The sequence below is a fragment of the Pagrus major genome, chromosome 16 (genome assembly GCF_040436345.1).
Source record: "Pagrus major chromosome 16, Pma_NU_1.0".
NCBI classification, from domain to species: Eukaryota; Metazoa; Chordata; class Actinopteri; order Spariformes; family Sparidae; genus Pagrus; species Pagrus major.
The window spans coordinates 16233561-16260592 of NC_133230.1; the positions used below are offsets into that span (position 1 = coordinate 16233561).

The 27032-nt window shown below is 39.1% G+C and overlaps 2 protein-coding genes across 2 annotated transcripts; one reads left to right on the forward strand and one right to left on the reverse strand.

Annotated features, from left to right (window-relative positions):
• Window positions 1-5412: 5412 nt before the first annotated feature.
• tuft1b (tuftelin 1b) lies at window positions 5413-22700 on the forward strand. Its single transcript, XM_073483362.1, has 12 exons — window positions 5413-5692; window positions 16680-16757; window positions 16855-16953; window positions 17033-17107; window positions 17293-17358; window positions 17855-17944; window positions 18749-18859; window positions 20188-20411; window positions 20753-20858; window positions 21142-21225; window positions 21401-21495; window positions 21633-22700. The coding sequence occupies exons 1-12, from the start codon at window positions 5621-5623 to the stop codon at window positions 21703-21705; spliced, it is 1173 nt and encodes a 390-aa protein (XP_073339463.1). The 5' UTR covers window positions 5413-5620; the 3' UTR covers window positions 21706-22700.
• Window positions 22701-22864: 164 nt separating this feature from the next.
• Window positions 22865-25810, reverse strand: LOC141010410 (protein C1orf43 homolog). The gene is made up of 7 exons (XM_073483363.1): window positions 25462-25810; window positions 25264-25365; window positions 25031-25139; window positions 24895-24948; window positions 24555-24721; window positions 24417-24475; window positions 22865-23769 (listed from the first exon to the last, which is right to left on the reverse strand). The coding sequence occupies exons 1-7, from the start codon at window positions 25522-25524 to the stop codon at window positions 23562-23564; spliced, it is 762 nt and encodes a 253-aa protein (XP_073339464.1). The 5' UTR covers window positions 25525-25810; the 3' UTR covers window positions 22865-23561.
• Window positions 25811-27032: the final 1222 nt, after the last annotated feature.

Here is a 27032-nt window from a genome sequence, read left to right on the forward strand (position 1 = left end):
CAGCGATTTGCTGGGTGGGTGTTTGAACCATTATGAATACCCACATGAACCATCTCATCCCAGGGGTGCGGCCACTGCATCATACCCGCCTGTATTGTCTCTGTGAAGGAGGTGTGCCAGTCAGCAGCAGGCCTGGACATTGCACTGATGAACTCACCTCTGATTCCCACTCGATTAAACCTGGATTGCACCACTTCCACCTCTTTGTTTCCAAGCAATCAACCAGATTAAAGATTTTACACTGACATACTGACATAGCTTCCCCCCTAAAACGATAAACACAAAAGTCTCTACATCTATGAATGTTTGACTAAAAATGCTCTGGCAGTCCGTTAATGAACTTTATTTAGCGGATTGATATAAACTGTCAGCCTGGTGTGTTAATCCGCGATCAGTGGAATCAGTCGGTAACTGGATAATCTTACAGAAGGAGCTTCTGGGGAAACAAAAGAGCTTTGGCTCTGTTCCTGGCTTTTCTTGTTCCAGGAGGTACCAGGTGCTGGAGGATGTAACGGATACCAGTGGTGGAATTTAACTATTTACTTACTACTTGTATTTGAGTACAAGTTCAAGGTATTTAGTATTTTCATTTTATGGTACTTTATACTTTAACTCCAATACATCTCAGAGGCAAATATTGTACTTTTTACTTGACTACATGCGTCTCATGGCTTTAGTTACTTACTTTTCAGATTGCAATCTCTTGTACACTAACCTTTGGAAACTGTGTATCTCCAAGAAATATTCTGATAAACAGAAGGATGAAGCTTTTCTTATGTGATTTGAGAAAATGTTCCTACTTCCTAAACTAAATAAACAATTTAAAACCTTCTTGGGTTTGCTGGAAAACACATCCAAATCTGAAAAACGCATTGAACTCTTTAGAGCTACGTGATTCTCACAGGGCAGCAACACGACGAACATATGATGATCTTATGATGTAGCTCCACCAGTTTTACATAGTAAAGTGTGTTTAGGTCTTGGGGAGTACTGCTGCATGTGTAAGAAAAGTCTTGCCTCCAGTGATGTCACTCAGTGGCTCAGTTGCATTGTGGGTAATGTAGGCAACAGGTTTTGAAAAGCAGTCCGCCAGTCTGGCATTGCACTCCTACAACACTGTTGGACTCATGGACAGTTTAAAAACGAGTGATCAAAATCGTTACAGCAGAACCCGAGATATTGCCTTTTTTATTTCACGCACTGTTCTTCTTTTTCAAAACCTGGTGCCTACATTACCCACAATGCAGTGACATCACTTGAGGCAATTTATCAGATTACATGTAGCTTCCTCTGAAGGCACAGAGGGCTTTATACTGTTTTTGTCACACATGCAGTAGTATTCCTCAAGTTTTTTGGCAAATACATTAACAGTGTTGGAAAAGTGATGGTGAAGATTTTTCACTTGTACAGAGGTAATAGCAACATGTCTACAAATGTTGCGTCTGGATGTTGGCAGGTGGCCAACCGGACATATACTTTGCATTTACAAGAGACAAACCGGTACAAACCTGTTTAAAAGATCTATAAACCTGAGGCAAGTTCTCACCTTTACAGAGATACAGAGAATACAAGATCAAGGCCTGCGGCTGTCCTGCTGTTCTGAGGTTTCACATCTCTTCGTTTTTACCACCGATAATAACCAATTCAGTCTGAAGATGAATAAAACAACTGTAACTGTGCCAAATGTGAACTGGGCTGTGTTTAAGTAAAACTGAATGAGCAAATACTGTATCTTTGGTGTTACTTGTCAGTTTATTCTATCTCAGAATAATCCTCACAGACATTTTGGTGGCTCATTACGTCAATTGTTGTGTACTGAGGAGTATTACACTATGCAAATTTCTGAAGGTACAGCCTCGAGCAGGACGCACAAAACAAACTGACAGAGATGAACAAATCAGATGTAACAGCAGCGTGTCCTTACAGCTCTGGCTGAGTTCCCTCCTCAGAGACATTGAGTCTGTAATCCTTATTTGGTTTACTGTAATTACAGAAGACATCAAGCTGTAATCATGACTCCACCTCCTCCAGCCTCCCTGTCTTTCTCCTTAGATCACCCTCTCCTCTTACCAGGAATCCCTCTGTTCTCGTTCCCTTTTTTTAAAAATACTGAATGACACAACCACCATGTATCCTAATTAGAGCCACATTTGTAGCTTAGTGCAGGCAATGAATAATGGAGTGTATCTGGGGACATCATACAATTTGTCGCACTCGAAGCATTAGTGGTGTAAGAAGGTACATCCCTGATGCGTGAGAAAGCGAGCGGTGGCTTTTACAACGTGGGGGATCAGCATTGTTCGAGCTACTGGTTGTGAATCACAGTGGCAATGGTGTCATGTTACTCTACAGCAGCGCTGATCTAACATGTACATGAATAAGCTTAAAATAGATGATTTCGCTTCAACCCTTTCAACTGACAAATCTGGCTTTAAAAAAAAACAAGCACACTTCACATTGTACAGGATACAACGGTGGTTACTGATGTAACAAAGGCCGAATCATTCATCTAGAAAACCAGAGCCTGTTTACATTGGGCTGGGCTTTGTATAATAAGCTGCCTTTTGAATTTAAGTCATTCATACCAGCAGTCTGTTTACCCTGACGAAAAGCAGATGTGCTATATTTACAGTGGGTTATTGTGTTTCAGCAACGTGTACTTTTATTTGGGTGTCACGGAACAAACAGCTCTTAAAATGAAGTAGGTTATGTCTGAAACCATGATTTAAAGCATGATTGCATGTTGTCAAACACAGGAAGAACATTGTAGTGAAATAATACAGAGGGCTTATATGGTTTTACTCGATTTGTGGATCAGGTTTGTGGTCTTTCTGAAGAAATGGCCTTTCATTTTACGCCACACCTGCCTGAAACTATAAAGCAAGTAACAACAGGAAAACACCGTCTGGTGTCTCTGAGGTTTGTTAATCCCACACCATAGTAAGTTTCTTTAAAGGACAAGTTCAACCAAAAATGAAAATTCAGTCGTTATATACTCACCCCCATGCGGATGGAAAGTAGGATGATGTTTCGTAGGCCACAAAACATTTCTGGAGCTTCTCAGCAAAAACACATTGCAGTATTCTCCTAAATAACTGAAGTAGATGGGGATTTGTTTAAAAATGTAAAAATCAACCAAAAATTAAATATGAAAAGGCTCCATACAGCTTGTCCAGCCACAAATCCATATCTTCAGAAGCCCCAGAGAAAATATTTTCGATCCTCGACCCTTGTGCACCCACTTTGGATGGGCTGCATGCTAATGCTTTTAGCTTAGCGGCTACATTAACATTTGTCTTTAAAAAGGGTTTAAATAACGACTTTTCAAACCAATTTTGGATCTTGGGGCTTGCAGAGACATGGATCACGTCAGATGACCAGTATGGAGCCATTTTTATGTGTTTTTGGGTTGTTTTTTTTTTCATTTTAAAACAAGTCCCCATTTACTTCAGTTGTTTAAGGGAATGCTGTTTTGCTGTAAAAGCTGCAAAAATGTTTTGTGGTTTGCAAAACTTCCTCCACATTTCCATCAACATATGACTGAGCAGATAATGACAGAGTTTTCCTTTTTGGGTGAACCTATCCTTTAAGATTCCGAAAAATCTGCTAAATAAAACGAATAATTTATAATGAAAATACTTTTTTTTTTCATCTGCCAAATCTGTTAAGTGAACCACTGATTTCTGTCTGGTTTGATCCATTATTCAACAAAGATCACAATGTTCTCCCTCTGTCACAGCAACACTGTCAAATGCTGAAAGTAGGACACTTTCTCTGGGCTGACGTGCCAGAACTTCGTGTCAAAACAAAGTTTCAAGCCATACGCCACCAAAGGTAAATGAGTTCAGCCAAGTGGCAACAGATCCACCTGACATGTGACAGGACTGTTATCAAACAGGACTATATCCTCTTTGCAGGCCTGACACAGATTTAGCTGCAGTGCATGGGAGGTAGATCTGAGGTGCTGGAGGTGCCTGCGTGGTGCTACACTGTTACAAAGACATCACTTGTAAATGGGGGAGAGCTTGAATAAAATTTGTTGAATCAAGACAGATGAAGAGAGTCAGCATATGGGATCGATCTGGAAGAAGCTCAGGCAGGTGACTGAGGACAAAATGCTGTGGTTCAGCAGCAATCAGACCAAATGTCTGCCGGATGGAGGTGTCATCAACTTCACTGAGGTAAGACATGGTTTATTTACACTTGAGTAAATCATTAAATCAGTAATGATAATGATAAACCCAATAAAATATGGCTTATTCATCTTTTATTTATTCATCATAGTTTACACTATAAAGTACCTTAACCTGGACTAGTCTGTGCATAAATGTATAATAGATTATATTATAATATATAATAGATTAAGGATTATATAATAGATTGTTTTAAAAAGTACCAAAAAGTAGTCATACTTGAGTAAAAGTAAAGATATTATGTTAAAGTATACTTTGGTAAAAGTGAAAGTCTCCCATATGAATAGTACATGAGTAAAAGTCTATATAAATAATACTTAAGTATCAAAAGTATAAGTAAATTAAGCCAACTGTATATTTACATGTATGTATATACTGTACTGTATACTATATGTCAGACTGGCTGATTATTGGATCTGATGTTGTCAAAATCAGAGTTTTTTTAATTTTGATTGCGGATAAATACATAAAAACGTGTTACTTTGGCTCTGCAGCATGTGATCTGCAAAGTAACTAGTAACTAAAGTTAATTTGACACGTTAAAGTGTGTTTACAGGTCTTGAGGAGTAATACTGAATATGTGAAAAAGTAGCACGAAGCCTTTTGTGGCTCCAGAAGAAGCTGCAGGTTATTTGATAAATTGCCTCCAGTGATGTCACTCAGTGGCTAAGTTGCATTGTGGGTAATGTAGGCTCCAGGTTTTAAAAAGGATTTTTCGTACTTTTCACTTTCTACATTTATTTGATAACTTTTTTAGTGTATTTATCTGCAATCAAGATTTAAAAAAACTCTGATTTTGACAACATTGGATGCAATATTCAGCCAGTCTGATGACATATAGTATACAATATATACATACATGTAAATATACAGTATGTGTAATTTAATGTAATTACAGTACTGGTAAATGTAATTGGTTACATTCCACAACTGTAGATAAGCATATTTATGTATAAATGTGTATATGAAGGAGATTTATGTGACATGTCAGAACAGATTTCAAGAAGGAAAACGAGAAGACGAAAGAACAAAACAAAAATATATTTTTTAAAAAGTATAGTGGAGTAGTAAGATCTATTGTACGGTAGCCTGCTACAATGGTACAAACTGTCCACAGTGAGTTGTGCTTGCCACATCCTGATTCATGATTCAGTACATTCCGGTGAAATGAGGCGCAGACGTGTTGAAGACCTGCAGGGCTCATTTTTATTACCTGGACAGACAACAGAGACACGGAGACACGGAGAGGCAGCGGGACGGACCAGGTGTCTCTGCGCTGTTGTTCAGGTGTCTGACAGTTTAGTTGTGTGAGGAGGTCGGACATGTGAAGTTTATAAACACCGACAGACAGAAAGGGGGAAAAAAAGTGCGGACATTGTAATTTCTGTCATTGTTCATGTGTTGGCTTCACTTCCCGGACTGAGAAGATGAGCGGCGGCGGCGGCGGCGGCGTGAGGCGGCGGCCGGTGGCGAGTGGAGAGCAGGACGACAAGGCTAACGTGAGTGATGAGCACAACTAGCTTAAATGTTTTCAACTAAAGACAACAAAAGTCGACCCCCGCTGAGGTTAGACATGACTTTAATTCATCTTTGGCGCTCAATAACACGATTACAGTGACTTCGTCTTACTTTATGTGTCCCCTGGTACCACTGGACTTCATCACAGGTGAAAGGTTTCAAAGATCATTTAAGCTAATTAATTAGCTTAAACCGTTGTCCAGCTCTGTTGGGCTCTTTTCCCAGTAAATAGGTCTGTGTGTGGTCTGTATCCTACATGAGGCATTTTAAATGAGATGGATGTGACAGGACAAACAGAACTTTTCACCAAACACACAAAAAGTTGTTCACCTGTCATAGGTACCTAAAAAATAGGTGACCTATGAAATCAAAAAGAGTTTGAGTCGCCATATTCAACACACCTGTGTTTCTTCTCCCCCTTTTCTTCTATATCACAGTTTAGTGCTACATGTGAAGTCTGACAGTATCATGTGGCATGTGTGTGTGTGTGTGTGTGTGTGTGTCCCAAAGCACACTGATGATCATGGCAAACTTTGTTTTTTACATAATGAGGCTGATAGCCGCCTTTGGCTTAAGTTAATGTCTGTCTCATGGTATAAGTTGTACCCTGTGACTTCATTTAGTTTTGTAATATCTTGAGGACATGAATGGGTGAATTTAAATCAAATGACTTTGATTTAAAAAAAGCAAAGTGAATTGCCTGATATCCCTTAAAAGTAATGCCAAGTGGTCGCTGTATATACAGAATCATCACACCGGATTACACTACTTCTTGTTAATTAAGTTGACCGTCACTCAAAGTACGTTTATCACTAACGTCACTGTTACTGAGTCACTGTTACATGGCGCTTTCACTGGAACTTTAACCTTCTTTTTGCCTTCATGTTTAATGTGTATACACAGTAAAGAAAGGCCACCAGACTGTCAGTGGTTCCTCTTTCACAGCACACTGTAACAAATCTATATGTTGAAACAAGTGAAGTCTGAATTTCAAACGCCATAAGACGAAAATTCAGTTATTATACCCTTCAGCCATGTTTCTAATTTCTCAGGAATAATTGTAACATTTGATAACATTCTTGAATTTTTTTTAATTAATCTTTTGTGAAGGCTTCATTAAGAAAACAATTGACCTGACGTTCAGGAATGAGTTTTCTATTCCATGCCAGGATTTCCAAAGAAAGCGCCAAGCCTTGTTGGTTTGATAGTTAAATACAAGTTTCCTCTTTTCATTGGCAGACAAATCTTTTTTTTTTTTTTTTTTTTTTTGCTTCTTCACGGTTTGCTGCACAGTTTTGTTATTACACACTCTCTTGTATAATGGCTATTTACCAAAGGGATAAGACTTTTTCAGATGAAAGGTTAAACATTACACAACTTTGTATCAAACTGAAAGTAATTCACAGGCCTGAATCACTGAGTTAATAAGTGTTATATCGTATTTCATAATGGCACCAGGATGGTGGCATGAATGAACAGATCGATTATTTATACATTTAACTGGCAGGAAGAGGAGACACACAAAGTCATGCCTAAACAAAAAAAACTAATGATCAGAGGATAGTTTCCTGGCTTTACAGGGGATAGTAAAGCTGACTTTACCAAGTTAAAACTTTTCATTCACTGGATCCTGGACAGCAATGACTCTCATAGCTGAGGGCCATTATTCAGTCTTGTAATCTCACTGTAAACATGAGCTTTGACCTGTTTCCATCCTATTCTGCAAACGCCTATACTTTCCGCTGGGAAACCTACTTATCCCACATAAGCACATTTAGGAGTTGAAGTGTTTTTTTTTCTTGACAGATGACATTTATGTTAATGCGTTTTCTGTCATGGCGTGAGAAAATGCTGACACGAGCAAGACTGGTGCAGGCAAAGATATTATTAAGATAGTGTCACTGGATTGTTGTGTGTTTTCTTTGTCAACTCTATACTTTCATGGCAACATAAGAGAGCGTTACTGACAGTCTTTTGTGTGTGACACTAACATTGTTAAATGGCATGTTTACCCTGCTCACACACCCACAAAAGGACACGCAACTATAAATATATACAAATAGCTATACACATCACAGAGTGTTAAGTACACACCTGCACAAACTGGAATTTACTGTACTGTACCAACAACCATTTAACCATAAAAAACTCCCTGCTCGGCGCTTGGTACCCAAAACTACAGGAACTTTTGGTGGTGGAGCTTGCAGTGCTAAATTTTTCTGATCAATCGAGTCTTGCAGCATTTTATCTCTGCTACCGTTTTTAAAAATCTGCAGACGCAAACTGGTTGGTTTTTTGTTCACTGTGTTTTGACACATCAGCGTGGTGTTACAGAAGAAGACATGCAGCAGATGGCGTATTCATACAGCGTCATTGTCGTTAGTAACTTATAATGAAAAATAACTATTAGTTTCAGCCTTGTTATACACTTAAAAGTGTATTGGAAAAAGCATTAGGTCTCAGATGTTTTCAGTGATGTAAGTTTAATGTGTGAAGTTGAAACTTTCCAATAGTTTGAGACACACGGAGACGCACAAACATTAACTTATTTGGAGTGTGCCATTTGACTTTTGTTTGCACAGTTTTGTTTACACTGCACACACTCGCTTTGCCAGTGGCTGTTATGTAAAGACACTTCATTAATCTCTCTTACATAACTCACGCCACACATTCCTCAGAGTGCTGCTACCTACCAATGTCACCATGTGGTTGATAAATAAAGGCTTCTTCATTCCACTGTTTTATCTATTGGTCACTTATTGTCCTAAGTAAGTTAAATGTTAGTGCAGACTACACCTAAGTGTTAAGGGTTAACTTAGCAACTTATTAACTTTGAATGATATAGACTGATGAAGATAATTGCCTGGTTCCAGACCTCTGGGCTGTTGCCCATTTTGTGAAAAATGTGACAAAAATGGCCATAAAATCTGATTATCAAACTATTAAGATAATATGTGGCTTTTGAAATGTCCCAACGATAAGATTTACCATCCTCAGACTTCTTTGTTGAGGACTGTATATAATCTAATCAGAGAAATGTTCCCTTTAGTTCTTTCCGTTGTGAATTTGGCATTGCAGTCCTGCAGGGGAGGCTAACAACGTCATGCCTCTTTGGACTGGCACTGTAGCTCTCTGACTGGAGAACAGTCTGGAGGAAAAAGGGTTGGGCATCTGGCAGAGCCTCACCCAGCCATGTAAGGCAAGACAGTCGTGACTTCCCAGGCATTTAGTCACACAGACACAGACGGTCTGGATCACAGCTGCCTGAATATCATCTGAAAGAGTCCCGGGACAGCTTCGCCTGCTCAGGTAGATATCAGATGGATCCTACCTGAGATAGACTAAATCGTTTGCATTTGGGTTCACTTGTGGTTGTTGTGTAGTCTGCTTTATGTGTAACAGTAAAGCCTTTGATTACGTAATTCATTTGGTTATGTCTTCATAGTGGACCTGTCATACTTAAGAGAAAGGCTTAGTCTCCCAGATGAAACCAGTCCAAACACAGATACTTAATAATGTTATATACAAAATACAGTGATAAGTATATTTCTTCAAGTACTGCACCTAAGTACAATTTTGAGGTACTTTAACGTGAGTATTTCCCTTTTCTTGAAACTTTATAGTTCCACTCCACTACATTTTGGGGACATATTGTGCTTTTTACTCACACTTATTTGACAACTTTAGTTACTAGTTACTTTGCAGATTGTATGCTGCGTCAGCGCGTCAGATCGATAATTTGTAGTATAGTATACAATAACAATAAATACATGCATGTAAATATATGTATCATTGACTTTTACTTTGAAAATTACTTTTGATACTTAAGTACATTTAATATCAGATACTAAAAATGAGACATTAATGAGACAGCAGGCAAGCCACTAAAGAAAACATCTTTTCGTGACGTCATCTTCATTATATTTGATTCAGACCACCCGAATGCAAACATTGCCACTTTGTTTGTCAGACAAGAAGCGGCTTAAAACTCTTTAGAGTCACCTCCCATTTGTCAGTTTCTTCTTATGCAATGGGGAAAATGATTCAGATTGTATTGGTGACACATACTGTTGGAATTAGTCAAAGGGTAGAGTTTATAATTAACGCGTGTGACGTGTTGTCAGGACTTGCTGATGTGTGCTAGTTACCAAGTTGGTTTTAAGTGTTTTATGACTTTTCTTATCATTCATAATGTGTCAGATTGTGTTGCTTGGCAATAAAAGTACTTGATGTTTTGACTGCACTCAGAGATGGGTGGATTTCACACTTTGCTGTGAACTCTGTTTGCATCTGGAGTGTGAATTTAGATACAGGTGATTGTGCATACACCCACTATCTATGAATATACATGAATATTCTCCTTTCTCTGCTTGTTGAATCTTTTCATTGCATAGATTTATAGCTATGTCTGGTTGATCCTTTATTTATTGTTGTTCTTCAGTATCAGTCAGCCTGTATTGCTGCAAACAACAGTCATGGAGGAGTTTGTAGCTCGATGACTGGGAGTGGACGGTCCTGTATTGATTGTGGGTGGTTACTGACTGGATGAGAGTGCTCTTGTAGCCCAGACACTGAGGTGAAGCAATGATGTCACCTCCGAATCAGTAAAGTCATGTCGGACAGATGATCTAATCTGTGGTGATTTCATTCTCTGACTGCCTTGCTTTCGGAGATAATAGCATATAATCTCCTATACTGTACTTTACCTCACCCCTGTCGTGGCTCGTTTTTTGAAAACATGTTCAGACTGTACCAAAGTGTTTTCTGAAGACTCAGAGCCACCCCTTCTTTCTATCACAGCTGATAATCATTTAATCATGTTGGTTTTTCATCAGTTCATGCCCAAAGATAACAAATGATCTATATCAACTCAATGAATTATCAAATTATGACTATTTATTATGTTTGATTAGGCTGCTATGCCTAAAGGGCTGAGCTGTGAAAAAAGATACTGAACAGGTTCCTGCTGTTTTTTTCCCTCTCTGTATAGTCTGGACTGGTCGATGTCAAATCCAATTTGATATCATTTGGACACACTTTTGTTAGGTGTGAGAACAGTATTGAAACTAGAAGTGTATTTTGACCACCTTGCATGTAGTTTAATGAAAAAAGTTGATAATGGTGGTTTCTGGCTGCTTGTTTTTAACTAATAGTGTATCTTAACTAATTGCAGCACCTACATGTGAACAAATGCAGGTGATGAATTCTTGTAATGATTTTTTTTTTATGTTGCATAGTTGTCCTGGTAAAAGTATTTCAACACAGTGTTATGCAAGACATAACAGTATCTAACCACATGTTTGTCTTTTGATCTGATAAAACTGATGAGAATCTGATTGATAGATTTATACCTCGGAGGGATAATCAATCAGCTGTAATGGCACAATTCCTGGTACTGATATTATCTATGAAGCCATTTTAATTAGTTCTATTTAACCTGGAGATTGATTGTATTGTGAAATGAGTTTATACATAAATACGATACGTAAGAGAGATGGATATCACTTAACTCTGTGTTTTCAGAGTGGGTTTAAGGTTAATCCTCCTTTATGGTAAATGACATTGAAAGCGTCCCCTGAGCTGCACAAACAAAGCCTAGTGGAGCAGCACTAAGACTTACATTTTAAGTGCTAGTTTGTGCATGTTCGTGCAGCAGAGAACTAATATGGTCTTAAATTGAGGTGATAACATATTTAATTTAAGTAACACCCTCATAGTCACCATTAAACACTTTTTCTGACTCAAGACTTGTTGTTTTTCTTGCCAATACATGAATTTAAGAGGTGTTACATCAGGACTGAACAACAGTCAGCAGTAGCGTATATGTTATTTGGACATGCCAGGACCGTAAAGGTATGCAGTGATTCAATGTTTAATTTCACCATCATATTCTTGGAACATGATCACATATACAGGCCATTTTGCCTGTAATGACACCTATTAAGCACTTTTTGCAGGAGTGGTTCTCAATCAACCTCTTTTTTAACCGTAATAATTTGTCGGCACAGTTTTTATGGTGCCGTGTAGTTGACCTTTGCAATATTTGTCGGCTGCAACCTGATCAATGAAGGACTCTTTTTAAGGGCCCTCATAACCGAGCTCCTCTGTATCCTTCATATTTGCACACCCCCCCCTCCGCACTCCCAGATCCTCTCTTTAAAAGTTGAACAAGCTTAAAAGTTTTAACAACTTAAAATTATTAGTCAACTTTACTTGGTCATTTTGAGGTAATCGGTTTCCATGATTTATTTTAAGTAACTTTGTCAGGTTTTACAGGGAACTAACTATTACTATACCATCTGCACGCTTGACTAACTTGGGGTTTAGAGTTTTTAGCCGCTCTGCCCCATGTCTGATCTCTCTCCCACAAGACATTCACAACATTAACTCTCTGTCTCTCTACCTTCAAATCCCGTCTTAAAATACACCTTTTCAAACTGGCATAAGCTGTTTGATTCTGACTCCACTGGTTACACTCAGAGAGTTTTTTACCCGGTAATTATACATAGTCATTAAATTAGCTTGTATTGAATACCGTTGCCTTGATGTTTGATACAATCAGTGCTGTTTGTTTTTTAAAATTTGGTCTTGTATGTCATCCTTGAGTGCGCCTATAAAGGAAATTATTATTATTGTTGTTAATATTATTTTTCTGAAGTTTGGTGAAACATTTTATAATAATTATAAGAGATTGCTTCAGTGTTCAGCATTGTCTGCACCACCACATAAACCAATGAGGTCATCATTATAGTCTCTTGTTTCCCATAGTTTTTTTGGGAAACAAGTGAAGGAACATGGGATTTTTCCCAGGGAAGGATGAATCTCGTCAAAGCCATTCAGTAGAACAGATCAAAAAGCTTGAACTTGGCAACTGTAAAAAATATAATTGCAGATACTTATCTGTAATCATCTTAAAATGATGAAAAAGCTGAGATCATTATCTGTAACCTTCCTCTACCGTTGTGCTTATGTAGTGGATGCGTGTCGGCCACATGTTGATTCAGGGGCTTCCAAAAACAAACGTGGTGATGTGCAGAACATTGAGTTTCTTCAGAAAGCTACACCCAGGGTGTGTCTGTCCCTTGAAGTGCAGTGCGTCTCTTCTTGAGAAGCCCTCGAGCTGTCGCTCCCTCCCTCTCAGAGTGAAATGTTGGCTTGCCTGTCACTGCCTTCACTCTGATGGTTTTCAGACACTGCAATTACACGCAGAGATCTGTCGTTCAAGCTAAAACATTTATCCTGTGTTTGACTTGCAAAGCAGAGAACTAGCTGCTTACGTAAGAAACTAAATGTTTGGTCATGGGACATGCTGGGTTGCCATTATTTGTTCTTAAATTCTTTGCCATAATTTACTGAACTGTTGACGAGACTAATAGTAGGCATGTTCACACACACACTCTAAAACCATAAAGTGTTCACACGCAGGTCTATTTTATGTGTCTCAGTGGCACACACACACACACACACACACATGCACAAACTATTAAAGCTTTATGTGATTACTTTCATGGTAATATTTAGATTTGTATCATTGTTAACCTTTTCACATTGCTTATTATGTGAGGACGTTATGCATTTTTTTTTAATATTGAACAGAAATAATGAAAACAGTATTGTTACCGATCTCCACATGTTTTGCAATTCAACATGATCTGCAGGCACCAGGCATCACATGATTTTTAACTGCCTAATATCAACAAAAGTGCATCAGACCACCTCTTTGTGGGGTTTAGTTTATCACATAGAGCTGCAACATTCAGCCTCACTGTCCGGTGACCTGACCTGATGACTAATGTGGCACAAAGTGTGTGTTCAGATGACTGCACTGTCACAATGTTACTTGGAAGCCAGATACAATTTGGTTTGTTGTCCGGTGGTCCTACACTGGAAAAAATGCCAGTTCAAACAAAATAAGTACAGAAAGAATGAACACAAAGTGTTGTTTTGCTTGTAATAAGTCAAATTTGCTAATGGAACAAATGAAAATTTGTTGAGAGTCCTTGAAATAAGATGTGATCTCTAAAAAAAGTCCCATATCTCACTGAAATGTTACTTGTTTGGTGGTCGTGTCTTACTAAGTGTAAGGAGATATTTTGATTTAAAATTAGCTAAATATACTTGGTGAGACTTTGAGTTTTTACATTGTAGCTATCAGGTGTGAAACAAAATCTGTAAGGAACAAGCTGGGATTCATTCTCATCGTCTCTCTCTTGTGTTTTGATTGATTACTTTATTTACTCTTCTAAGGTGTAAATGACAGTTTACAGGTTCATGTGTGGTGTCACTAAATCATTTCGTACTGAAGTTATTATTGCAGCATTGTCTCACACTTAAGGCTAACAACAGACTGTGGTATGCAAATGACGTGTCAGTGCCTCTTTATCATTCCTGCACTTTAACGACAGGTGTCTTTCTCACAGGTAGCAATTAAAGTTGTGTATAGTGATTCTATTTGTGGTGCACAGTTGGCACATGAACAGCATCACTGTGGCATTTACCAGGGAAGAAGCACCTGAAGTGTGTGATTACGAAATATTATGTAATGTGGAATTTAACAAAGGCAAAAGTGACTTGTGTTGTCCGGAGAAGGCAGCAACATCTGTTTCTCTTGTGTTTTATCTGCCATGCAAAAGTATCACCTGCCAGTGTTAACTTGTAAAAATACCACTCTGACGGAAAATAAAAAGCTGGTGCTGGAAAACACGTTTTTATTAGAGAAGTTCCAGCTTCCACCAGTCTGACATCAGTGAGCCTTACCTGTAAACACCTTACTACACTTAAGTTATATTCTATAGGAGAAAAACAAGTCAACATACATTATCATAGTCACTTAGAAGGTTTTTTCCTCTGTTTAGCCTGTCTTCTTACTAAGTGGTAAATTGTTATTTTATTTTCCTTCAGACTTTTAAATAAGTTATCTTAATGATAGTTTGAGTGATTCCCTCCTATTCATAAGACTGAAAACAAAATCAACAAAGAAGCTGACATAATTACAGTCCAGACATCCACAGGACATTTTGTTCGAGATTCTTTGTGCTTTTTAAATAATGAGCCATTTGTGCAGTTTGGTTTTGGTCTGATTACTATCTAATTACTTTGTGGCTGACGCCCACTTACAGTTTAATTAAGGCCAGTGATGATAGAGCAGCAGCATCACAAAGTAAAAAATATTTTTTATGGGCATCCGCCCCTTTATAATGACTGATAATATCAATTCAACCTTTACCTCTAGTACTGCAGGGCTGAGGAACAATTCCATACAAGCTATTATACATACAAAGACATACATGTAAGCATTGCACACAAACACCTAACACCACACAAAGGCTTAGAGGATTAAGCATAATTTTCTTTGGCAGTAAGATAAGAATCAACCATGTTACATAACTCACCTTTACCTGGAATTTTTTTCCTGCACCTGATTTGTTAAGTGGCAAAATGGTTTGTTTTCTTTGTGTGGAGGCAAACCTCCACTTGCTTAAATGGGTGTTGGCAAGGAGGGTTATGAAAAGTCAAAGCAAGTATGTGTTTGCTTTGGGCAACGGTTTTACTTAATGTAAAATATATTTAGAAAAGAATCGTATCAGCTCAGTGTAAGGGAATTTGTTTTACATTTTGAAAATGTATATACTATCTTTAATGCCTACATTAGGCTATTTTCAGCTTTTACAGGAAAAAAATAGATAACAGAAAACATGTGAACTCCATGTCCTCATTGAGACCAGAATACTCCAACACATCCAGTCCTTGAATGAAGAAAGCCTCCCTTTGCTTGAGTTTTTGTATTCTGTCCCCTCCCACGACCAAACATGATTTGATTGTGGGGAAAACCAGAGCACACTAGCCAGGATTCGAAAGCAGGACCTTCTTGCTGTGGGAAACAGTGCTAACCACTGAGCCATCAAATTAGAATGTGAACTTTGACTAATTAGCTGTAATCATCATACAACGTCATGCACTTCCAGTGAAACCCTGCAGTCTCCATATTATCAGGAAAAGAGGATGTGTTATTAACTGAATGAACTCCTACTGGAAAAGAGAGGCCCCATTTAAAACAACTTGTGATCAACAAATAATCTAGTCAGGATCCAAGCAAAGAGCACAGTTAAAGGCCAACCTGACAAAATGATCAGCCATGAATGAGTCATCATGGTGGATCACAAGGGGCCGTACTTACACTTTCCCTACGTCTGACCTGTAAAACTCGTGTTCTGTTCATGTTGCAGAAAAAAGATGTAATTACATTACAGATACATTCAGTAAAAAAGTGGATTAATAACAGGATTACAATTAAATCCTTTAATTTTTCAATTTAAAATAGATTAGATTAGAAAAGAATACAAATACAAATACCTACAGAAAAGTAGAGTACACATGCCTTTTGAAAAGAGAAGAACACAATAGAATAAATAACCGATCATGTGGCCAGAAGTAAGTCAAACCATATGCCTTTTTCCAGAGTAGCCCATCTGAATGTGTTGGTTTTGACCAAACTCTGTTCTGTAAATATTTGGTTTTCAGTTGTATGAGACATGACAGTCAGTCCTCACACAATCTGTTTCTGTTGCTGAGGCAACAAAGTTGAATTGTGAGTGACTCAACAGTTATGGATGTTTTGACTGTTGGTATTTTTGGCCCCTACTGGTCTGGTTTCATTTTCTCCAGTGAGCTGAATGTGGTAGAGCGTGTGTGGTCAGAATCACCAGACTCTGCAGTGGAAATGTCTCCTCAGTGACGGTTGCTAGGCATTATGGTCTAACTGCGTGGTATCCACGGAGGAACTTCAGTATGGGGAAGTTTTTATGGCTAAAAGTACCCATTTCTTCACTGCTCCTCCCTCTTTCTCACTGCTGGCTTTCATTTTGAGCGCCTCTCCTTTCTCTTCATTGGTTGTTTTTTTTCCCCTCATAATCCACGCTGTTCCTCTTAGTCATCTAGTTCCTCTTATGCTCTCTCCTTTCATTTCAGGACCGTTGCAGGAGGCTTCGGCTCGCTCTACAGGATCAGGATCAGTCAGGCTGCACATCGGAGCAGCACGGCAACAAGGTACAGAATTAAAGAGGAAAACTGTTTTGTTTTTGAATGAAAGAAAAAAGTCTATGACAGGACATTAACTCAACTTTTTTGTTTTGACTGAATGAAGGAGAGCAGCATAGCAGTAGTGCTGCCACAGAAACAAGAAGGGCAGGAAGCAACACTTGAACTCATCACTCCCACGGAAGAAAAAGTTGAAGTCATTAAGGTATGTGTATTTGTTTGTTTTTGTAGTTGTGTCGTATTTGAGGTATTTGAGAGCTCATCTGTATTATCTAACACAACAGGTTTTCCTTGAGGCTCGTTCACAGACTGGAGAGAACGTCAGGATGCTGACGGACGAGGTGTCACAGATTCAGGAGGTGAGTTTGTGACAGACGGAGTTGAGCAACATTTCCCACAGCCGTATTTAGACAATGAGTCAACAGTCAGTGCCTGGTGGAGAATATTAGAGCGTGTGTGGCTGGGTTGAATAAGGTGAAGGGGATAGTAGTAGTAGTTTCTGCATAGCACACGTCTTTGAATGCATAATGTGTTTTTGTTAAAGGTGAGGTACTGCCTGAAGACTCTGAGAGAGCAGATGGCAGCCAGGCAGAACAGTAACAACAACAAGGTACACACTCTCTGCACCTCAGTAAAAGATGTTTTTCTGAGTATAGTGCTAAAATAATTGGGCTCAGTCTATCTTGTAAGTCCATATCTGGTTCTAGCTTCTCTAATGTAAGGATAATCAATATCAATAAGTTAATACGAATAGATATGTATGGTAAATTAATAAGGTAGTTATTATGACATCATCATATTGTTACATTATGTCACATCTAGTTGTAGCGTGCCTACAATTAGTTTTGTGGTTCAAATAGTAACAAACAATACAAACTACAAAACTAATTGTAGGCATGTTACAGCTCTTTGGCTTAAACAAGAATACAGTTCATTTCAATAGTAACTGTATAAAACTTCAAGTGTTGTTTAAGTGAAGGTTTTTTTCCTTTAGCTGCTTGTGTTTTGTTGCAGTGCAGTGATTTCTCTCATCCTCTCTACTATTTTAAAGTAAAAGCAGAACTAAAGCTCTGACTCCACTAACCAGCCACTTGTCTCTTCCTCAGTATCCAGTCAATGGCTTCAAAGTCAACGTGCCCAGCATCCAACCAGTTATCACCAATGGCAATGCCGTTCTCATCGAGTCAGACGCTCATGTAAGATAATCACAACTGAGCCTTTTCTAAAGACCTCAGAAGAGTGTCCGCTGTGGCTGTTACGATCCGATAATTGAACCAGTTGAATATGAATGAACCATGGGGAAAGGCATAAGCCAATTTCAGCTGAAACTACTTTGAATGCATTCAAATTTGTATTAAAATGACAGGCAGAAAAAAATGTCTGGCCCTCCAGCTGTTTCCAACTCACACCAGCCAACTACAAAGAAAATGGTGCCAGGCTCTCTGAAGCTGATGATAAAGCTTACCACACACACAGCACAGGGACTCACTTACACTCTGACTAATGGTGCACACACACACATAGACACACACAGTATTGTATTTCCAATGCATTATTCTAGGCTCAGTGCATTTTAACATCTCCTGTAACACAACACCATTATCTACAGAGGAAGTAGTTTCAGAGCAGGGAGATAGTGTGGCTTTCTATAGCCAGTGACCTGTATGTGAGGCATGTAGGTAAGCGTGGGTCAATTTATGCTGTCCTACATCCTAAGTGGTGTCAGATTATAGAATAGTGCATTGTTTGTCTGGGGAAAAGTATTTTGCTCACCGAAAGGACAGCCCCGAGATACAAAACTGTCTCAATCTCAGTCATAATTTAACAGACGTCCAGCTAAATGCTTTTCTTACCTCAGGCTAGACCAAACAACCTTTTAAACATGTAGCATATCAGCCTATCAGCAGCCTCTCTTACATGTTAGCTCCTGCCTTGCCCTCAGGTTCAAGTAGTTAGCCAGATTAAGCGTAATTAAGCATGCCACTTTCTGTCTCTCTCAGGTCGTGGATAATCAGGAGGAGAGTATGAGGCTCAGGGAAGTGACCAAGCATCTGTACGCACAGCTGAAGGACATGGAGAAGAGACATCAGGAGGAGAGGGAGAGACTGCAGGTCTGTCTCACGCGATGAGTTACATGACTCCATTTCCTGTCTGCAGCTATGACTCACTCCTCTGCTGCTCTCTTGTTCCTCTAATCGTCCTCATTATCTGTCGGTTTCATCCCTCATCCGCTGATCCTCCACTGCTCGGGTCTTTGCTCTACACCGCATCTGTCAGGTCATGTAGGGACACTGCCACAGACTTCTTGCCTCCCCTTTTGGCATTGTATTGTGGGAGTTGTGTAAATCAACAACAACAACACGCGCATAACTCAGCTGCAAAAACTGTGACTTTATGTCACCACTTTTCCAGTGTGATCACACTTCATACCAGAAACCTGTTTAGAATTGCATGAAGTAAGAAATTAAGATAAAGATCCTGACTAACAAGAATGTCGTCCCGTCCTAACATGCAAAAAGGGAAGAGATCTAATCAGGCAACACAAGTGAAAACACTTGTTGGTGAACTGTGGGTGTGTAGGGAACTTTAAGTCCCCAATTTATTACTAGTGACTGTAAAGAAATTCCCAACAAGTTAATTGCTGAGATCTGGGAATGTTGAAAACTCACTTTTAAACGACACAAGCAGGCAGAGAATCAGAGAGATTTTAAACAAACCTCCAGGTTAGCCATCAGTCGCAACTTTATTATAAACAATTGTTTATTACATTTTTTTTTTTGATGGTTTTGACCTTGGTTAAACGTTTACTACTGAATTTGCAGTTGTGCAGTTTAAAAACATTGTCTCTTCCCCATTTGATTATGTTGGAGCAAATAATTCATGTTATCAGCAAAAGAAAAAACTATAGCTGCCAAGTTGTAACAAACTGAGTCATCTTTTAACCCTCCTGCACACCAAAAGTAATCTTAACCGGCTGGTTTTTGTTTTGTTTGTTTTGGATTATTATTACATAAGGTCAAAGAGGTACATCTGCAGAAACTCAAGACAATATAAGCGATGACATTTTAGGAAAGACAAAATGAAGAAAAAAATACAGTGAGACGAGAAATGAAATAAACAAACAAAAACAAAAAAAAAGCAAAAATGAAAAGGGTTTCCTGATTCCTAGTTTAATCATTATTGCCACATCAAAATGTGAATAAAAAGGCATAAGTTAGATAAGAACTCATGTCCAAGTACACAAATCCGTACATACATGACACATACAGGAGTTTTCACTCATGTTTGCTTCGTTAGATCTTCTCAGGACAGTGTGGACGTGTTCAAATTGCACTTGACTGACACATCCGTCACTTGAAAAGACCCGTGTGGGTGTGCAGCGCCTATTATTTTGTATCCGTCTCTTCTTACTTAGTTCTTACTCTGTCCTCCTTCACAGGCCGAGTCAAAAGAGTACAGCGTACGTCTGGTTGAGCAGTCTGAGCTGCTGCAGAAGGCGGAGGAGCTGTCGGAGGGGAGGGGTCAGCAGGTGGAGGAGCTGCAGAGGCTGCTGGAGAGCATGGAGATTGAGAGCGGCCATCTCAAAGACAAGATGGCAGCGGGGGAGGCAGAGCTGCTGCAGCTTAAGGCCGGCAGGGAGAATGGAGGGGAGCACGAGCAGAGGTGAGATAAGAAACTAAGTGATGAACCAAAGTCCCAATAAGAAGTAGAAGTTGGGTTTCTTGTTTGAAAAACTCAATATTCTGTATCCTTTCATTTTTTTCAAAACTTTTATTAGATGACTGGCAAGTCTAGGTGAACTAATCCTCTTTTATATCCTCAAATATGAGAGAGTAGTTCTCTAAATAGGAATTTGTTAGTTTGATTATCTATTAAAAACTTTGTTCCGAGGATGTAAAATACAAATCATACAAATACCATGACCTGCTCTAGTTAAAATAACTTGATACATATAATCAGTTTGGTCTTAGTTTGACAGTTTTCTCGTGTGTGTGTGTTTGCAGGTGTGCAGAGCTGGAGAAGGAGGTGGCCACTCTGAAGGAAAAGATTCATCACCTTGACGACATGTTAAAGAGTCAGCAGAGGAAAGTCCGTCACATGATTGAACAGGTATTTATGCACAGAAGCAGATTTACACACACAAACTCAGACACACACACACACACGATACTAATAAACTCTCCGGTGGCCAGAAATGCACAGGAAGCCATTAATAGGGAAATTAGATTTTGAGGAAGCGGACACACAAAGAGTAATTGATATGAGGGAGTGGAGCCAAGCGGAAACGTGCGGTGATATAAAACTCATTTGTCATGAATAAGTGATGCTGCATCTGCTCCCTGTTGGAAAAATGAGCGTCTCACTTTGTTTGTTTGTTTTGTCAATAACACAGCTGCAGAACTCCCGGACCGTCATCCAAGAGAGAGATCGAGTCATCAGGGACCTGGAGGAGAGGGTGGCTTACCTTGAAGCCGAGGTCAGGATTCTTATGTAACTGTAGTTAGATTCTGAATTAATCCGCTTAGTATATTATTTTTATTTTATGTGCTCAAGATAAATACACCAAACTTTTCTGATCAACTTAAAGCTAAAAAGTTGTCCCTTTAAACCTGAGGACACAGCTTATGTCTGTACCCTCTTTCTGTCTTCAGAACAGAGAAATGCATGACCACATGGAGTACTTCCTGGCAGGCCAGGACCCTCCGCCACTGGCACCCACTGAGAACAAGCCAGAGGTTGTTTACAGGTGAGCCATCACTTCCTGGTTTCCGTTTCTGCTCATTTTCTTATTCACAACGAGATGCAAATTCCATCTTACTCCCGTCGTATAATGTCCAAGTTCATAACAGTCATTTTACATTTTTTATTTCCCCCTCTGTCCAGTAAAACCATCACACCGATGTCATCTAACAACAAGGCGCTCCCATTCATCAAAGTCATCGAGATCAAGTCCTAAATGGAACGTTGACCACCGGGACCAGGAGTAAAATACAGTGTACATAAATATTTAACCACCTAACCTTATATAAAACGTAGGTCTGCAGTGATTTGAAAAAGGCTGGCTCAACAGACCTCATGGTGACAAAGCACACTGGTCTTTTGTTTGTACCTCATAGCTACTTTTGAGGCTTTTCTGCAAACCTTAACTGGCTCAAACAGAGCCTAAAAAAGGAGAGTACAGGGGAGTTCTTGTTAGGGTCCAGTGGTAGGAGGAATCCTAAAAAGGAAACAAGGATGGTGCTGTGCAGTGCAAAGAATTTTACTGAACTTTTAGATATACATGGACACAAATCTGTTCAGTGTTTTCTCAGGAAGAGTTCAGTAAAGTTCCCTGTGTTGCATCTCGACTCCACTTCTTTCCCCCGCAGAATCCGAAATAAGCTTTTTCAAACAGAACTGCTTTTTTAGGATTAGAAATGTCTGTTACACATAAAGTACATTTGGACAAATGTGCAAATAATCACATGATGTTGAGTGTTGTCAGCTCTTCAGCCTCCTCAACCACAATCCAAGGCAGCAGCAGGGTTCAGGGTCAGATTTCTCAGTGCTTTGCACCTCATTGCCAATGACCTGCATGCAGTTGTTAATGTTAAAATATGATTTATGTTTAACTTAAATATATTCCTCCTTCCTTTACTTTAGTTCTGCTGGACAATACCTGTTAGAGGCTACTTGTAGATACTGATGCTAGGTGATCAACATTTTAATTCTCATCTACGCTGCCAAGTGCTGCCACGCCATCCTTATTATATATCCTGTTTGTACTGAAAGGTTGCATATTTAATAACTAGGAACTGATTTAATTGTACTTATTTACATAATTGTGCATTGTTTGTGTAGACTACATGTTTTTTTCTGTAAAATACTTTCTGTTGCCATCGAGGTTGAACATTTTTATAAACTGTTACCGTTTACTGTGAACATTGTAGATAAATAAAAAAGTGAAGTTCACTCTGTGTCCTTTTATTGTAGACTTTGTTAACTATTATGTAATGTCTGGTTAATCTGATTTACTTGTCCAAACTTGAGTTTCATCCTGTCTGCTGTTGCATCCTTTTGCCATAACCTTGTACTGCCACCTAGTGGAGAGATTAAACACACTGAACATGAAGGAGTGGGTTGTAAGGCTTTTATTGCAATCCACAAGTGTACAACCTCACTTAAATACAAATCAAACAATATCAAATAACTTATCATCGTCAATATAAATATCTTACATCTGTACAAACACACAATAAACCAAAAGTTACTCATATTTACATTTTGACATGAGAAAAAATAAAATCCAGTTTTTTTCCTGTTTTATAAAAAAAATGACAATGAAAACGTTGCCACATTGGCTACAATCATATTTGTCCTCTGGACACACTCATTAGGTCCAGAATAAGAGTAAAAGCCTTGTTGTTACACATGTGCACATGAGGACTTCATCATAATGAGAGAAAACAAATCTTGTGATGGCAAGATTTTAACAAATGTTAAAAAACAAGACATTTGTTTTTCTACGTAATTATTTTAAATGCTAACAGTAGACATCGTCCTTTCTGAACTTACTTTTAAGAGAAATAAATAAGTTTTCCCATACGTATTTATTTTTATTTCACCTTTATCTTACCAGGAAGTCTCATTGAAATCAAGATCTCTTTTACAAGAGAAACCTGGTCAGGTAGCAGCCATCCAAAATCATACTTTATTTGTGGGTGAACTTTAAAGCTCAATTTAAAAACAAAGTTCTGGTATGTTACAATGTTTTGTTTCACAGTAGACTGTGTAATATGCTCACGCACACAGTCGGTCTGTAGCACCAGTCTCTCACAGGGTGCTCTCCAGAGTGTTGTAGTTGTCTTTGAAACTTTTAAGCTCCAGGAAGTGTTTGGGCCTTTTGCTGCGCTGGCCAGTGGAGGGCAGGTAGGTGACCTGGATGGTGGAGGGAGTGGAGCGGACAGGTGAGCCTGTCAGGTCCTTGGCTGCCGACTGGTGATGCTGGTCCAGGCTGGTGGTGCTGGAATAGGCCTTCACCCTGGAGGAGGAGGGAAGCACAGAAAAGGGGGGGTTACTATGCAAAAAAGTTTACTATATGAAATGGATGAATTGAGGAACCAATGCTGCTAACCAGCTCGCCCCAGCCTTGAAAACCTCTTTCTCCCAGCAGTGCTGACTCCCCCAGTAGTCCACCTAGCTCACAGCTAACTGAGCTAACAAGCTTAGAATAGCTACAGTCGCGGTTGTATAAACAGACTACGACTGGCATCAGTTAGCTGTCAATCTTGTGATACGCTGCCCCTATTTTGGGAGTATTCAACCAGTGGCCAATCTTAGATAAGACATCTTTAACACTTGTACATGTAATAATATTCATGGTTGTTAGTAATGAAACAGCAGCAGTGAGAGTAGTAGTAATGACAGTGTTGTTAAGAAACACTCAAGATTAGTGCAAGCCTGTGTTTCTTTATGAACACAACTGCAGATCTAATGTATTATTGTGCTTATAATAAATTTAACAGGTCAGAAATAGCACATATAAAAGTCTGGCCCTTCTAAAAAAGTAGTTGAATAGGCTTGTCCTGCAACTCGCCCTGTCAGTTTGAGCAATGCAGACCGGAAGACCTGTTCCAACAATGTTACAGGACTAACAATTCAAGTCTGGACCAGTGGAGTAGCACTTACACATCAGCTAGTTCGCTCAGAGCCTGCTGGTATTCAAGAAACTCGGCTTCTCCAAATACCTGAAGCAAAAAGTTGAAGTCAGTTCAGTAATTTGTTAAACTCTCATCATCAATCACATACTCGTACAAGTGTACGCACCCCAGTCCCATGGCGAGCGCTGTCGTAGCCCTCAAGCAAACGGTCAATGAGGGCACTGCGGCTGCTCTTGATCAGAGAATGGGAGTTGCGCAACTCCAGCAGCCAGCTCCTGAAGTTGCGTCCGGTGAACGCACTGGGACTGCGGCTTATCTCCTGCAGAGGAATGCCTGAGGGCCACACAGGAGGGGACAAAGAAGTGAAGGTTAGGAAAGGTGAAACTTCACCACTCTCCATGGGGAGCTTTTCCATGAGAGTTAAGAGTTGAAGTGATAATAATAGCAATGTGTCAGAATAATTCATGCATAATCAACAGGTTTGAGCGTTAAATTTGATCTCCCACCTGAGTCACGGATGGCATCCAGAGCTTTCATTCTGTACAGGTAGTTGTAGCAACCTTTGAAACACAAACACATTTTCGTTACAACAATATTCACACCAAAGAGGTGGCAACAGGATGAGCTGATAACGTGACTGACTGATCTGTGATCCCTGCTTCAGTCTATCGTCCTCTTCGGACAGGAGGCGAGGCTCGAAGCGGATCTCCTGGACTTTGGACAGCCTGGAGTCAATCTCCTCCCTCAAACCCTGCAAATTAACGAAAGCGGGGAAACACACAGACACGTGAACTCTTGCAGCTGCTGCATATTGAGCTGTCCAAAAACTCAAGACATCACAGGAGGTAAACAAGCTCAAAGCACATCCACGTTACCTTTGGTGCGTTGTGGCCAATCGGTGCGTGGGGTCCTCGGCGGGACCTCATTGCAAAACGCATGATTTGTCTTTTGACGAAGATAAACAGCAGCACAAACACCTGTAAACAAAGCCAGACGTCACAGAACATGGTTAGCATGTCACGTAACTGCGCACCGGCTCGCTAAATAGCAACCTTAAACTATAACTTACTCACCAAACTCCCATAGGCCATAACCAGAACAACATTAACCCCTGATAGCGGCGATGACTCAGCCATGTTATCTGTCAAGCGTGTGGGTCAGTTTATCCACCGGTCGATTAGCTAGCTAGCTAGCAGTGAATGTAAACCTTATGTTGCTACATTAGCTTGGTAGCTAACAGTCGAGTTTCCATTTCGGAGAAGAAAGGCTAATTCCGCACTGACGAGGATTTGTTTATGACTTAGCAGTTCTGAAAGGACGTTTCTAAACGTAAAACAAAAAGCTACACTCCTGCTGTACTGATGCTACTCTTCATGTCAGCAGCATCGTCAAGTACGCAGTTTGGCTCGCGCTAGCAGGAAGCAGTGACAGCGACAGTGACAGCTGCTTTGCGACACTCCGAATTACCGTAATAACTGTGTAAGGGGGGCCAGTCGGGTCAAACAACGTGTCTGTAGTTTCATTTACATTTTGTGCGATATGAAAACATGTTTTGCTTTGTTTAACCCCAAGATTTTACAAGAGCCTAATACATATTAATGTCTATTAGTGTCTTTTGTACGAAATTAGATACAAACATTAAAGGTGCACTATGTAGTTTTGGAAAAAATAAATTCAGAAACTAAGAAAGGTTATATTTAAAATTTTAATGAGATAATAATACAAACTCAGAAATATTTATGTTTTCCACACCTGAATTAAGAAGCTGAAAAGTTGAAAAATTAGGCCCCCCAGAACCCCAGTTTGAAGCTAGAAACGTGGCAGGGTCCGCCAAATATAAACAAAGTAAAACAGTGTGAAATTGTGTTGTTCTTTAAAGTTAGATTGTTTATTCAGTCGTGAAAACAAAAAGAGTTTGATTAATGAGTTTCTTTGGGCATGAAAGTCAATAAATGAAGTGAATCTTTCTCTTCTGATTAAAATTTCCTCCCAGAAACTACATAGTGCACCTTTAATTGTAATATTGCATAATGACTTTTCATATTTAACTGTTGTGCATTGACACATGAACATTACAACAATATAACTGCACTTTGCAGAAGTTTATATATCACATTTTTATTATTATTATTATTATTATTATTATTATTATTATTACAATATAAATGATAGTGGTAAGACCTAGTTGTACAATTAACACCGTGTAATATATAAAATATAGAATTACACTTTTTATATTACTTATATTCCATCATTTGATGCTCGTTGTAATTATATACTACATCACAATATATCTATTCTATAAAAGTACAGCATGTATTACATATTGTATCATTATTATAAATACACTTCATGTATTTTGCATGTATTAAAAATAGCCATGCTGTATGTGCTACTTACAGTTATATAATTAAATGTATGCAATATTTACAGCGTTTGATTGCAATTTATTTCATTTATTTGTATTTATCATCTTATCTCCTGACCTGTATCTTGTTCTGCACATTGTCAAGTCCACGTCTCCATCATCACTCTTGGTTATTGTAACGATATACATGTTTTTATTTTTATTTTTAATTATTAAATATATTTAGCTGATTCCTTTACACGTCTCAGCCCTGAATGATCGCCAGTATTTATTATC